Below are 14,395 nucleotides of genomic sequence, written 5' to 3'. Positions count from 1 at the left end.
GGAAATAAATTCCATTCGTATCAGTGAGTGGTACTGCACAGTTACATGTCAAAGGGCATTCTAATACAGGCGAGAATGAGGATTCAGTCCACCACACTGACATTTGCGAGACTATGGTGATGATTAAAAAAATGTAAAGCATCCAGTCCCATGACTGGCAACACAGGGGCTCAGTAAACTGACACTGTGATGATAGTTGTACTGCTGATGATAATGATGTATTCAGAGATTGTATCCTAGTGCACTCCCGGTGGCTCAGAACACATCTGCTAGATTGGGTTTAATTTTGGTTGCCATCTTTGAAAAGAAGTACATGGACAAGCTAGATTGCAGGCAGAGAAGGTTAAAGCACCAGGCCTTGGGATCTGCAAACTGTACCGGAGGAACTAAAAATAGTTAATCCAAGGAAGAGTGGCTGATATAAAAAGTAAATGCTCCCAGATACCAGAAGGGCTATCTCATTGCAAAAGGAATAAACTTGTCGAATAGAGGAAGGAACCGCCAGTCTGAGGGAATTCTCCTGGGGTTAAGTGGATAATGAGAAGCCCATGGACATTTGCTGGGGAGAAACCTGGCGTGAGCTGTCAGCTTGCTGAACAAAGACAAGCACGCGGGAGGTGAAAAGTAGCGAACAAAACCATTTTCTCCGCCAGCAGATGAGCTGTGGGGAGCGGGTTGGGAGGGAGGGCAGGTTTTCTGTGCCTCGGAAAACACAGGTATCAGCCCCTTTCTTTCCTTCTGGTCTCACAGACTCACTGATCCTTCATTCCAATGTGTCTGCTGCATGTCATGTTGATGCTACAAACACACCACTCTCAGTGCCCTGTCCAAGCTCCCCAGCCCCAACCGGGCAGTGCGAGATTCGCCCAACAGCAATCTCTTCCTCCTCCTTTAAGCTTGAGTCTCCCCTCCCCATTTCTCCCAATCAGCCTTAATTAAACTGTTTGAAAGCTACAGCTTGATTTTAATTAGAGCAAAATTGGGAAGATTAGAATGAAATTGGCCAATCATTGTTTACGGGCCGTTGTTTGAGAACACAGCAGGCTGCTAAATTACCTCCACGCCAGGCTTCTTGAATTCTTCCAGTGGGAAGGACCCGGGCACCGGGGCACTCGGCGGGCTGGCCTTCCTTCTGCTCTTATGCCTGCTAGAGTTGCAGGGGCCGAGATATTATTTAACCAAACACCCCTGGGTTGAAGTCGTTCTGCCTGGGGATTTCTCCCAGCCACAGTGGTCAGCGAGGCAAAAGAATTTCCTGGGATGTGTGACAGAAGTGTACAGTGGTCTCTGAACTTGAGCACAGGTCATAGAGAAAGGCAGAAAATCATTTGTAGCAATGGCTTGGGTTCTCAAACTCCACCACTGATCAGCTAAGAATTGGTCACTTTTCCCAGTTTCTCAGTTTCTGTCTCTTCGTTTGTTATCATCGAAAAGGTTCATAGTTGAGTCATGGTAACTCCACTTCCTCTTTCTCGTGGTCCTTGTATTGATCAAATTGTTGAGCTTGTGTAAAAACTATGTACAGTGGGTTTTTTTTACACAAAACTAAAGGAAAGCTCTATATCCATATAAGAGATAATGGTTTTCATTATAATTTCTTTTTAGAGTTCAGATTAATCATGTCTTATTCATTATAGCCATAAAGACTCTAACAGCCAAGTACGTTACAGTAATCTGTTGTTGAGCTAGAAGTCTCCTGATGTGACGCGTCTAGAAATACTGCCTCCTATGCGGGACCAAAGCATGTCTAGCCCTCAGCCTCTAAAACACCCCGCTCGAGAACAGGAAGCCATCCTAGCTGAGCCACCCAGGTGGACAGCTGGCGTCCCTCTGTGTGTGTATTGGCTTAGCAATTCCTTCGTGTGGATTTTCTAAGACAAAGAGTGTGAGCCATATGGGAAAAAAAAACTGGGTAATGTCTTAGCTTGATGGGTTGCATTCCATGAAGAGAGCTGTAGCCCCGAATGCATATGAAGACAGAGAAGGCTGCTTTGGGTCTGGAAGTCTTCCGGGTAAATCAGCAGTCCAGCATTCAGCGGGGTTCACTGAGACTCCTGTGTCGAACTGGGAAGTCTCTAGCTAGGTGGGAAAAGGTAATTCTCCAGGAGAAAGGTGGGCTCTGAGAGTAAAGATGTTAGTGCTAGAGCCGGTTGGTATTGAGAAATTTCCCCATGGTCACTGGCTGACAGTTTACATAGACAAAGTCAAGTCAGAGGAAAAATGACAAGAAACCTATTTTTGTCCTTGGCTTAAGGCCAAGCCATCTTTTTTTGCTCCAGAGTTCTTAAATATTTTATTTAATGACCTGTCCTGTGTCTTCCTTCATTTTTCAAGGAAAATCAGTCATATTTTTCCCTTACACGTGTGGTTCATGTCCAGACCACCTTGCAGAGAATGATACCCCAGTTCCTTTCAACCCTAAAAGGTTTGGAGGAGGTGCCACCAAAACAGAGGTTGTTGGAAATAGATCAGGGGAGCTAAAGACTAGAGAGGGCGGCCTTCCCGAACACAACACTTCACTCTTTCTGTTACTGGAAGGTAGGTTCTTGTCTCCTCGCAGAAAGAATTCAGATGAGATGTGGAGATCAAGAAAGCAAAGTGAGGATTCATTGAGTCACGGTGTGTTCCCAAGGGGTGAACAGGAGGACTCAGGTGCACAGCTGCCCTGAGTTTCTTTGGCAAGCTGGTTACATAGGGTGTAAAAATGAAGGGGTGGAATAATCATGAGAGGGAAGGGTTTGGGGTCATTCTCCCTGGTCTTCATCCCAGCTCCACCTTCCTGAGGGCAGGAGGGATTTTTGTCCTTGCTTAGTCTGGATCGGAAGTGTCATGGCGTCGCTGTGTGATGGGCACTCCTTATCTGCAAGGTTCATTGTATTGCAGTGAGGGTGTAATGAGCAAAAGGCTACATTCACACACTTGAGATTCCTGCCTTATCCCACCTTGCTTTGTCTGCCTCTAGGACACTTGTCAACCCCAAATGTGTGGTTTCTTATCAGCCATAGGTCCCTGCTTTTCTCTGTCTGCCCGAGGACCCCTGTTATTCCTGCCATTTGATTCATGCCCCCACTTACTCTGCTCATATCTAGCTGTCTGCCTGCTCTAACATTTCTGCCATTGTTTTCAACACCTTGAAGCTGAGCATCCTGGGCTCTGTGGCAACCTTAAGGCTTTTCCCCAACCTCTCAGGGAGTCCCAGAATCTCTTCCAAGAACTGCTGCCTGAGTGAGCAGGTGATGACTGACTGGCTCTGCTGCAAACAGCATTGCATCCCTCCCCAGTAAACCCAGGCTGGATTCTAACTCAGGAGGGGCAAGTGGGCTCCTAGCACTCAGGAGCACACTGACCCTGGGACAGGATGGTGCCAGCCTGCTGGGGTGCTGCAGTGGAGGGGGATGGGTAGATTGCACACTAAGGGTACAAGAAATGCGACTTGCCAAATGACAGCCATATCAGTGGTGTTGGAAATGGGCCTAACTGGGCTTCCCACACAGAGAGGGAGAGAGATGTCTGTGGGAAAACTGGTAACAATAATCTGGCTATTAGCATGAAGTCTCTCAGCACAACCACTCATATTGTAGGTTGTAATATTCATTGCTACCAGATTTCAGCGTCATTGAGATCATGTTGTTTTTGGTTTTATGTATATATATTTTTTATTGAAGAATAGTCAGTTTATAATGTTGTGTCTATTTCTGGTATACAGCACAATGCTTCAGTCATACATGAACATACATATATTCGTTTTCATATTCTTTTTCACCATAAGTTTCTACAAGATACCGAATATAGTTCCCTGCGTTACACAGCATGAACTTGTTTATCTGTTCTATATATATCAGTTAGTATCTGCAAATCTTGAACTCCCAGTTTATGCCCTCCCACCCCCACCCCCTCCTGGGAACCACAAGTTTGTTTTCTATGTCTGTGAGTCTGTTTTGCAAATAAGTTCATTTGCCTTTTTTTCAGGTTCCACATATAAGTGATGTCATATGGTATTTTTCTTTCTCTTTCTGGCTTACTTCACTTAGAATGACAATCTCCAGGTCCATTCATGTTGTTTTTGCTTTCAAACTATGGATTAAGAAAAAAAAAACAAACAACTTTCTCCTTCAAGCCCTCACAGGGAGGGAGGCTTCATAGGTCAGGACTTCGTGGGAGCCAGATCAGGGTTCTCAGTTTACAAGCCAGAGAAGTGGGGCTTCAGTGCGAGGCAGCTAGAAACAGCACCGGAGGTGGAAGAGCCCGGCTGTGCTCTCTCTGTGTTTCATAGCTAACAGCTCCGGACCTTTACAGGGGAGCGTTTTTTTTGGGGGGGGTGGGGGGAGCTTTAGCTGGAGGTTCTCATTGACCGCGGAGGAACACAGTGCTGCCAGATGCCAGGACGTTGGTGACCTTAGAGTCAGTAACTATGACTTGGAGGCATCCTTTTTTTTTTTTTCCCACTTACATCTTTTAAATTCAGAACACCTTGTAGCCATTTCGTATTCTAATCAGAGGCCCTTTGCTTCAGACCCGGAGCTGGCCCGGCCCCAAGCCCTGCTGAAGCTCCTGTTGCCCGAGGGGTTGGCACGGCTGTCGTTCAGCTCTCCCATTTCAGGCCCCTCTCGATTCCGGGAAATCCCTAACCTCATGTACAACCAGGAGCATCGTGTACTGGCAATCTGGACGGCTAGTGTTAAGCAGTTTGGGACAGAGATAACTACGATCACTTCAGAATGTAGATATGTAGTTTTTTGGTGATGTCTGCAATGTTCTCAGTGCTGGTATGCACGGCCGCTGTCACACGCTGGATTTCTCCGTCCAATCTGGATTATATGTTTCCTGAACTTTGTTTTGGTCATTAAGGATGTTATGGGCATGTTAGTCCTTTGACAGAAATACGTGTTGTTCAGTCTAGGCTGATTTGAAACGTGATGGAAAATGGACTAAACTTCTGTTAATTACAGCATAGAGTGAAGCACTCTTTTGAAGTGTTGCGAGAACACCTTTGAGGGCAGAGCCCACACTGGAGACTGGTCACCCTTGGCTTAACCTGTGAGCCCTCTATGCAGTGGCCTCTGCTGTGCTAAAGGCCCTTTCCATGTGGTCTTCCCTACTGCTGGAAATGTTTGCGTTCTCAGACTGTTGACTGTGAAACAAACACAGTGGGAGAAGATTTTAGGAGAAATGGCTAAATTGAAATGGAAATTTACTTGATGTCTTAATTGAAACAAAGATGATGGCTTAATTGAAGTAGTATGCTTTAATATAACTGATATATAGAAAACATCCTTTTCCTAGGGAAAAAAAAAGAGCCTTGATTATTTTATTACTGGAAAAAAAACCCTGCTAAATGAAAAATCGGAAATGAACATTTATTCTTTGAATAGCTCAGGCTGCCTTCCAGTGTTGCCTTCTGAGGTTTGCAGTTGCTGGAACGAACCAGGTTAATAAGTTCCGTAAGCACATTTTTTACCATTCTGGCTCAAACTCCATTCACAGCTGTTTCTCCCATTATTTTGATTCAGTGAAGGGCCCCAAAGGGCAGGCAGGAAACTTAGTGAAGTAGAAGAGAAAACCACTGGGCGCCTCAGAGCCTGAACCTTCCTGCAGCCAGCTGACGCCTTCTGCCTAATTCTGAGTTGACACCCTCCTAGTTTATGGAAATGGATTTAACTCTTAATTGTTTTAGGGGGGTATTTTTTCTCCAGTGAAATTCTCCTGCCTCCTCACGTATACACACAACGCACGAACACATGCACACTCTCCCACTCACAAAATCGGGATTGCCCCTTTAAGCTTCACGGGGGAGGTGGTGTAGCATGTTAGTAAATGCTGTGGATCGTGGGGCCACACAGCCTGTGTTTAAGTCCTGATACCGCCACCTACTGGGCGTTACCCACTGGGCAAATGAACTTATCTGTGCCTCGATTTCCTCATCTGTAAAATGAGGATAATGCTATTTTCCCCCTTATGGGGATGTTTTGAATATTATATTGGTTAATACTTGCAGGCTACTTGGACTGCCTGAATACTAAGAATTCATTAAATGGTAACCATTATTTTTTATTACTGGCTCATAAAAAGCTTTCTAAGACAGTATCATTTATTTTCTAAGTCGTCTGTTAGTCTGTGTTCTGATCTCCAGAGCAGCGGTAGGAGCTGGAATCAGGCCTTTGTCTCTGATGGCTTGCATGGGGCTGTGTCTGGACTTGATTGCTTTCTAGGTCTCAGCTTCTCCTCCTGCAGATGGATAAACTGAAACTCCCTTCATCCCAAAAGGTATTGCTTAGATGTATAGGTTGCACTATGTTTTGGATATACAGCAAATTCCTCTTTTATGTAGACAATTTAAGGAATTAAGTGTTCTGGGTAATGAAAATATCTTCGTTAAAAGATAGTAAACATTTGAAAAGCATTCGAATGAAATAAAATACACTTAACCGAATGTACACTGAGGGAAACAGTGTTACAAAAACAGCAATATGGTGTTGACCTGGGTTTTAACCTCAGCTCTGCCACTTACTGTGTGCCTTTGTGCAAGTTCTTTCTTGACTTCTCTGGTCTTGTTGCTATTGTCACCGCAGTCATAGTTGTTGTTAATAACTCTGGCGGAGGGTCGGGACACTAGATTTTGTTCTGGATCTGGTGCCAAGTGGTTATACTGCTTTAGAAAAACCACGTCCCTCTGTTTCATGGTTTTCTCCTAACGTAAGAGGAATGGAATAGATCTTCTCAGCTGCTGTGCGTGCACCTGCTGGTTCTGCAGATGGAATCCAGGTATGTCCATGTATTGATCCCCTCAGCCCTTGGCACAACTGGGTAGGGTCTGGGGTAGCAGGACTCTGTGAGCTTGTCTCCTCAGGCCTGAGAAGCCTCATTCACTGACCCCAGTTCATCACATATAGAGAGTTTTCATTGCGCACGGTAGCATGAAAAATATTGGCAAATAGTATTCACATGTTTCTTCTCTTTCTAGTAGCCTAAACTTCCCTCTTTGGGGTAGTGTGACATCAGGCAAATTACTTAGTTTTCTGAGCTTCAATATACTCATTCATTTAAGTAAGATATACTCAAAACTTTTTTTTTTTTTGGTTGGGATAAAATATCCGGTTTTCCAAGTCTGATGTTAGACAAAGAAAATGACGAAGACTTTAGAAAAGTGCAGAACTCCAAAATCATTGTCTTTTGGGGACTGTTTAACACTATGAATGTGGCAGAAAATACTGTTAGAGCTGGTACAGAGAATTGGAGCTGGTGATCGTTATCACTGGGCGTAAAGCACGGCAGAGTCTGAAAAGCAGCTCTGCGCTCACTGGACTTCAGCGTGTGGTCTGTGGACAGTCATGGGAAGTTGTCTATGTCCCCTGGAGACAGTGGAAGAGGGCCCAGACTCAGTTTACCATAGAAAAGTACCATCAGTGCCTTTATTTATATACAAAAATGCACCAAATTATGCCGATAAGTTACATTTTTATGAATCAAATCTAATTTTCCCCTTGAGATGTATACACATTTAGAATGCTTTACTTTTATTTCAGACCAGTCACTAATTGGCTATTGATCCGTGTATTCTCATCCAGTAACTCTTTTTTATCAAGTGGCCAGTAATTGCAAACAACTAAAGAATTAGGAGAGCTGTAACATAAAATAAATGACTGTTTATTTTAAATAAATAAATAAGAGCATTCCCCCAGTGATTCAACAGATATTTATCGAATATCTACTATTGTTCTGTTTTAGAACATCTAGCATCATTTTATTGCTGTTGACTAAGGAAGAATCAATCCTGCCCTCACAGAGTTTATATTCTAGTGAGAGAGAAGGAGAATTTTAAAATATATTATGTCAGGTAGTGATAAGGGCTAAAAAGATACATAAAGCAGAGCATGGGGACAGAAAGTGGCGGGGGGGTGCTCTTTTGGATGAGACAGGGAACACTTCTTGTAGGAGATACTGTTTGCCAGTCCTGAGTTAAGTCCACTGAGCAAGCGATGTGACCACCAATTTTTATTTATTAGATTTAATTAAAGTGGGAGCCACCTCTTTGGTAAAGTAGCCTTTCCTTTCAGTGAGGGGCTTTGCCCATTGTGAGAAATTATGGGAAATGGAAGAATGCCTGCCTTTTTCCCCCCAATGGTCTAATGTAAGATAGAAATATTTTGTTACATAATGAAGTCTATGTGTGGCCTACCACAAAGCAGGGAGAATGGGTCTGGTGTCAGAAACAAACACCATCACCAAGAGTCATGTCAGGGATCTTATGCCCTGTGGTTTCTTCTAGGAGTTTTATACTATCAGGTCTTACATTCAAGTCAGTAATCCATTTTGAGTTGATTTTGTGCCTGGTGTAAGACAGGGGTCCGGTTTGATTCATTAGCATGTGGTTATCTAGTTTTCTCATGATCATTTCCATTATCTCAAAGGAGACTATCCTTTCCTCATTGAATCTCCTTGAACTCTTTGTCATACGTTAATTGACTAGATATGTATGAGTTTATTTCTGGACTCTCCGTTTTGTTCCATTGATCAGTGTGTCTGTTTTATGTCTGTACCATACTGTTTTAATTGCTATAGCTTTGTAGTAGAGTTTAAAGCAAGAAGTGTGATGCTACCATCTGTGTTCTCCTTAGGACTGCTGTGGCTGTTCAGGGTCTGTTGTGGTTCCATGCCAATTTTAGAATTGTCTTTATCTGCTTTGTGAAAAATGACATTGGAATTTTTATAGGGATTGCCATGAATCTGTAGATTGCTTTGGGTCATACGGACATTTTAATAATATTAATTATTCCAGGCCATGAGCCCAGAATATTTACTTGTGTCTTCTTTAATTTCTTTCATCAGTGACTTACGGTTTCCAGGGAACAGGTCTTTCCCCTCCTTGGTTAAATTTATTCCTAGGTATTTTACTTATTTATTTATTTCATGCAATTGTAAAGGAGATTGTTTCCTTAATTTCTCTTTCTAACATTTCATTACTAATTTATAGAAATGCAACTGATTTTGTATGTTTATTTTTTTATCCTGCAGTTTTACTGAATGTGTTTATTAGTTCTAACAGTTTTTGGTGGAGTCTTCAGGGTTTTTAATATGTATTATTAGGCCATCTGCAAATAGAGGCAGTTTTACTTCTTTCTTTCTGATTTGGATGACTTTTATTTCTTGCCTAATTGCTCTGGCTATGACTTCCAGTACATATTGAATAAAAGTGAGCATGGGCAATGTTATCTTATTCCTGATCCTAGAGAAAAAACTTTCAGCTTTTCACCATTGAATATGATGTTATCTGTAGGTTTGTCATTTATGGCCTTTATTACGTTGAAGGATGTTCCCTCTATACCCACTTTGCTGAGAGTTTTTAAAATCATAATTGCATGTTGAGTTTTGCCAAATGCTTTTTCTGCATCTTTTGAGATGACCATGTGATTTTTATCTTTTGTTTTGTTAATGTGGTGTATCACATTAATTGATTAGTAGGTGTTGAACCATCTTTGCATTCCTGGAATAAATCCCACTTTATCAAGGTGTATGACCCTTTTAATGTATTGTTGAATCCAGTTTGCTAATATTTTGCTGAGGATTTTTGTGTCTATGTTTACCAGGGATATTGGACTATAAGTTTCCTTTTCTTAGAATATCCTTGCCTGTTTTTGGGTATCAGGGTAAGTAAGTCTGGCTTCATTAAATGATTATAGAATTTTCCCCTTTTCTTCTATTTTTTTGGAAGAGTTTGAGAAAGACTGGTATGCATTCTTCTTTAAATGTTTAGTAGAATTTACTAATGAAGCCATCTGGTCCTGGATTTTCATTTGTTGGGAAGTTATTGATTATTAATTCAGTCACTTTACTAGTAATTACATTGTTAAGATTTTCTATTTCTTTAGTTTGGTAGAATATATACATATGTTTCTAGAAACCTTTAGGTTGTCTGGTTTGTGTAAAATTGTTCACAGTGTCTCTTAATGACCCTTTGTATTTGTGTGGTATCAGTTGTAATGTCTCTTCTTTCATTTCTAATTTTATTTGAGTCTTTCCTTTTTTTCCCCTTGGTTGGTCTAGTTATCAATTTGTCTTTGTCTTTCTTTATCTTTCAGAAAGCAACCTTCAGTTTCATTGGTCTTTTCTATTGTCTTTTTAGTCCCTGTCATTCATTTCCACTCTGATCTTTGTCATTTTCTTCCTTCTACTAACTTTGAGCTTAGTTTGTTCTTCTCTTCTAGTTGCTTAAGGTGTAAAGTTAGGTTGTTTATTTAAGATTTTTATCTTTTCTTGATATAGGTATTTATTGCTATAAATTTCCCACTTAGAACTGCTTTTACTACACCCCATAGGTTTTGGTGTTTATGTTTACATTTTCATTCATCTCAAGATATTTTTTGACCCATTGGTTGTTAAGGAGCATGTTGCTTAATTTCCATGTATTTGTGAATTTTCCAGACTTCTTTTTCTAATTGATTTCTAGTTTCAGACATTGCGGTCAGAAAAGATGTGTGATATGATTTCAGTCTTCCTAAATTTATTAAGATTTATTTTGTGGCCAAACATATGATCTATCCTGGAGAATGCTCCACGTGCATTTGAGAAGTCTATTCTGCTGCTGATGAAATGTTCTATAAATATCTGTTATGTCCATTTGGTCCAACATGCAGTTGAAACCTAACATTTCCTTGCCGATTTCTGTCTGGGTGATCTCTCTGTTGTTGAAAGTGGGATATTGAAATTGCCTTCTATTATGTGGTACTGTCTGTTTCTCCCTTCAGATCTGTTAATACCTGCTTTATGTATTTAGGTGCTCCTATGTTGGGTGCATAAATATTTATAAATGTTATATTTTCTTGATGCATTGCTCCCTTTACCACTATGTAATGATCCTCTTTTCCTCTTTTACAGTCTTTGGCTTAAAGTTTATTTTGTCTGAGATGAGTATAGCCACCCCAGGTTTCTTTTGGTTTCCATTTGCATGAGCCATCTTTTTCCATCCCTTCACTTTCAGTATATGTCCTTAAGGCTGAAGTGAGTCTTGGATGGAGAACATAGTTTGGGTCTTGTCTTTTTAATCTATTAAGCTGTACTATGTCTTTGATTGGCCATCAGGTCATGAAGAAACGATGTCAAGCAACTGTTCTTTATGCTACAGTGGGATTTGGAATCGAAAACTCTTGACAAATACCCTAGACTTTAAAGTTTAGCGTTTCCTACACAAAGGAAATAAAAGATAATGTATTATTATGAACTTACCTGCTTAGATAAATAAAGACACACAGCGGGAATATTAAAAGATTTTCTTGGAACCGCAGATTATTAGTCATCCCTTTTCCATTATTCCCCTGGTAATGTTTGGCATGTGCCCTTCCTCTCTTAGTTTCCAGAGTTAGATGGGGGGATGGCTACAGCCTCAAATGGGCATGGATTTGTACTTATTTATTTTGAGGTATTTTATTTTTCTACAGCCCTGTCATTTGTACTCCGTGGATTTAGGGGGAAGGTTAGACCAAGGTTTAGCACAGTCATGAAGCGCAGAGCTGGGATGGGTGAGAAAGTTGAGAAGACTTCACACTATGGGCTTTTCTAAGGCAGCGGGGCTGATCCTTGCTAGTATGATTTAAGAGGCAATGAAAAACTGTTTTTATTATTGGAAATGATCACTTAAAGTTCATGCTTTAAAATACAAACATTATCGTGAGTAGAAAAGCTTGAAGATTAAAATTCCAGATGGGACTGGAAAGGAACTTTGCTGTCTTCTAGAACAGACCTTCTCAAAATGTGCATCCTCTTAGTTCCTTCCAGGATGTCCAGTTAACATCTGCACTAAAGCTGCACAAGCGAAGGTGAATGAAACTGCTGGCATCTTAATTTGAATAAAAGCTGTCTCACCAGATGACACTAGTACTCACGTATTCATCGTTACATACTTGCATCTAAACACATGCACACATATACATGCAGGCTAGCTTCAGAAAAGTCCTTAAAGCAGTAAAATTTATTAAGTTTATATCATTGGATCTTGACCCTTGAGTACATGTCTTTTTAATATACTGTGCGATGAAATGAGAAGTATTCATAAAAAGTGTTTGAGATTACTGAAGAATGATGATTGTCTTGGAGAAAAATACTTTCGTGATTGAGTTGTGAGTTGAACTGGCCACTTTTTTCATGGAATTGAGTTTTTCTTGAAAGGACCACCAACAGACAAACCATGGTTATTCAGAGCCTGGTGTTTGGCAGACATTTTCTAAAAGTAAAAAGAAAAAAAAAAAAGCAGAAACTGAAGCAAGCTTGCCTCTTCAAGGAAAACAGCTGACAGTATTTGTTACCAATGACAGAATTTCAGCTTTCAAATGAAAATTGGAATTTTGGAAAACTTGTATTTGTCACCCTAAGCTTGACAGCTTTACAATATTTAAAGACTTTTCAGATGAGATTTGTGGTGATACTAACAAATATGATGTTTTGATATTACATAATAAAACATGTCAAAATATGGAAGATCTGAGTAACTCAGTGGTCCCATGTTTTCCAGATGGATGACCAATCCATGATGTTACAAAATCATAAAGAGTAAAAAAGATCCATTCAAAATAGAATATAGAACACTGATTCTAATGTAACAGAGTATGAAAAGTTCATTAATGTGGTTTCAGACTCCGCCCTGTAACTAACCTTTAAGAAACTACATTCGTTGAGCTTTGTGTGGTACCAAAGAGAAATATTCAAAATATCACAACAGATTGAGTGCAGAAGCAGACACAAGAACGCACCTCTCTTCTGCTAAGCCAGATACTTGAGAGATTTGCCAACACGCACAGTGATGCCACTCTTCTTACTGAATCTATTTTGTTTCAGAACATACATTGTCATACAAACATGTTGTTTATGTTACAGGTGATAGATTTATTGCTGTTATCTTTAGATGAATAAATTTCAATTTTCTCAGTTTAAATTTCTAAAATGGTGATTATCATCAGATATAAGCCACATAAATACACGGGACTCAATTATTTTAAAAAATTTTTATTGAAGTGCAGTTGCTTTGCAAACTGACTCAGTTATGTGTATACGTACACATACATATACACGTTTTCAGACTTTTTCCATTATAGCTTTTTACAAGAAATTTAATATAGTTCCCTGTGCTATACAGTAGGTCCTTGTTTTGTGTGTATCCCAAACTCCTAATTTTTCTCCCCCTCTTTTTCCTGTGAGGGAACTCAGTCATTTTTAAGAGTGTGATAGGGTCCTGAGACCAAAAAGATTGAGAACTGTTGTAAACCAAGCTCTTGACTTTAAAATGGGTAACTGAGGCCATGATGCGACTTACTCACTGGCAACTGTGGCTAGATCATATTTCTGCAGGTTATTTCCAGTATTTTCATGGTTGGTTTTTTTCTCCCAACCATCATGACGGTCTTCATATGAATAAGCTGGTCAACTCGTCTCCGGTGAGACAGCCGGGTGGGAGCGGGTGCTGGTGGAGATCAGTTGAGCTAGGGCTTTCTTATGGGCTGAGAAATAGAGGCCAGGTGCCAAAGGGCCTCTTGCAGGCACTGGGCACCTCCGCCTGCAGAGCTGCGCGCTGAGAGGAGGGGGCTGAGTGCACGTAGAGGAAGGACCATCCCTGCCGCCGATTTTATGCCTCTTGTCCCAAAATACAATGAGCTTTTCCTTCTCCCTCTTCCTCCAGGGAGTTTGCTCGCTGGAAAGTGAACAACTTGGCTCTAGAAAGGAAGGACTTCTTTAGTTTGCCATTGCCTCTTGCCCCAGAGTTCATCCGGAACATCCGTCTCCTCGGAAGGAGACCCAACCTGCAGCAGGTCACAGAAAACCTGATCAAAAAGTACGGCACTCATTTCTTACTTTCTGCCACCCTCGGAGGTAAGCAAAATCTTGATCCTCATTGGTTGCCAGGTCATTGAAAATCGCTTTATGACCCACTGACTTTAGCTTCAGTTCTCTTCCTGGGTCTTTTCTTTGTCCTGGCCTATTATTGACTAAGAAACATTCTCTTTCTGGTGTATTTGTCAGCAGTGTAACCTCTTGACATCCAGAACACTGCTGTTTGCTTATAAGCATCCTCCTGAGGAAGGGGTGTGGGGTAAGGAGGTTGGGGGACAGTCAGGCTTCTAGTAAGCACTTGCCAGCAGGGGGCGCTCCCAGTTTCCTTTTGACTGAGCCACCTAACCCCAAGGTTTCTCCGTATCCTAAAACTGGCTGTAGCAAAAGCTGTCAGATCCACAGGCAAAGAGGTAAACATCCATTGTCCCTGACCTCTCTGCTTCCACTCGGTAGAGACTGGTAACCAGCCAAGCCAATTCCAGTGATTCTGGGCTGGGTGGAGGCAAAGGGGGGAGGTAAGTGGGGGGTGGCACAACCTACGGCTGGGACCCAGGGCAGAATCAGAACCTCGGAAAGGCAG

General features: G+C 41.3%; 1 protein-coding gene across 1 annotated transcript in view; it reads left to right on the top strand.

The window, feature by feature from the left end:
* The window catches only part of BRINP2 (BMP/retinoic acid inducible neural specific 2), a 50,087-nt gene that overhangs the window by 15,662 nt on the left and 20,030 nt on the right, over positions 1–14,395 (top strand). Inside the window, exon 2 of the mRNA XM_015235425.3 lies at positions 13,664–13,854. Coding sequence (XP_015090911.1) covers positions 13,664–13,854 — 191 coding nt within the window. The remainder of the gene's footprint in view (positions 1–13,663; positions 13,855–14,395) is intronic.

The sequence above is a fragment of the Vicugna pacos genome, chromosome 21 (genome assembly GCF_048564905.1).
Source record: "Vicugna pacos chromosome 21, VicPac4, whole genome shotgun sequence".
NCBI lineage: Eukaryota > Metazoa > Chordata > Mammalia > Artiodactyla > Camelidae > Vicugna > Vicugna pacos.
The sequence above is the reverse complement of the archived record's forward strand: the minus strand, read 5'-3'. Positions and strand labels throughout refer to the sequence as shown.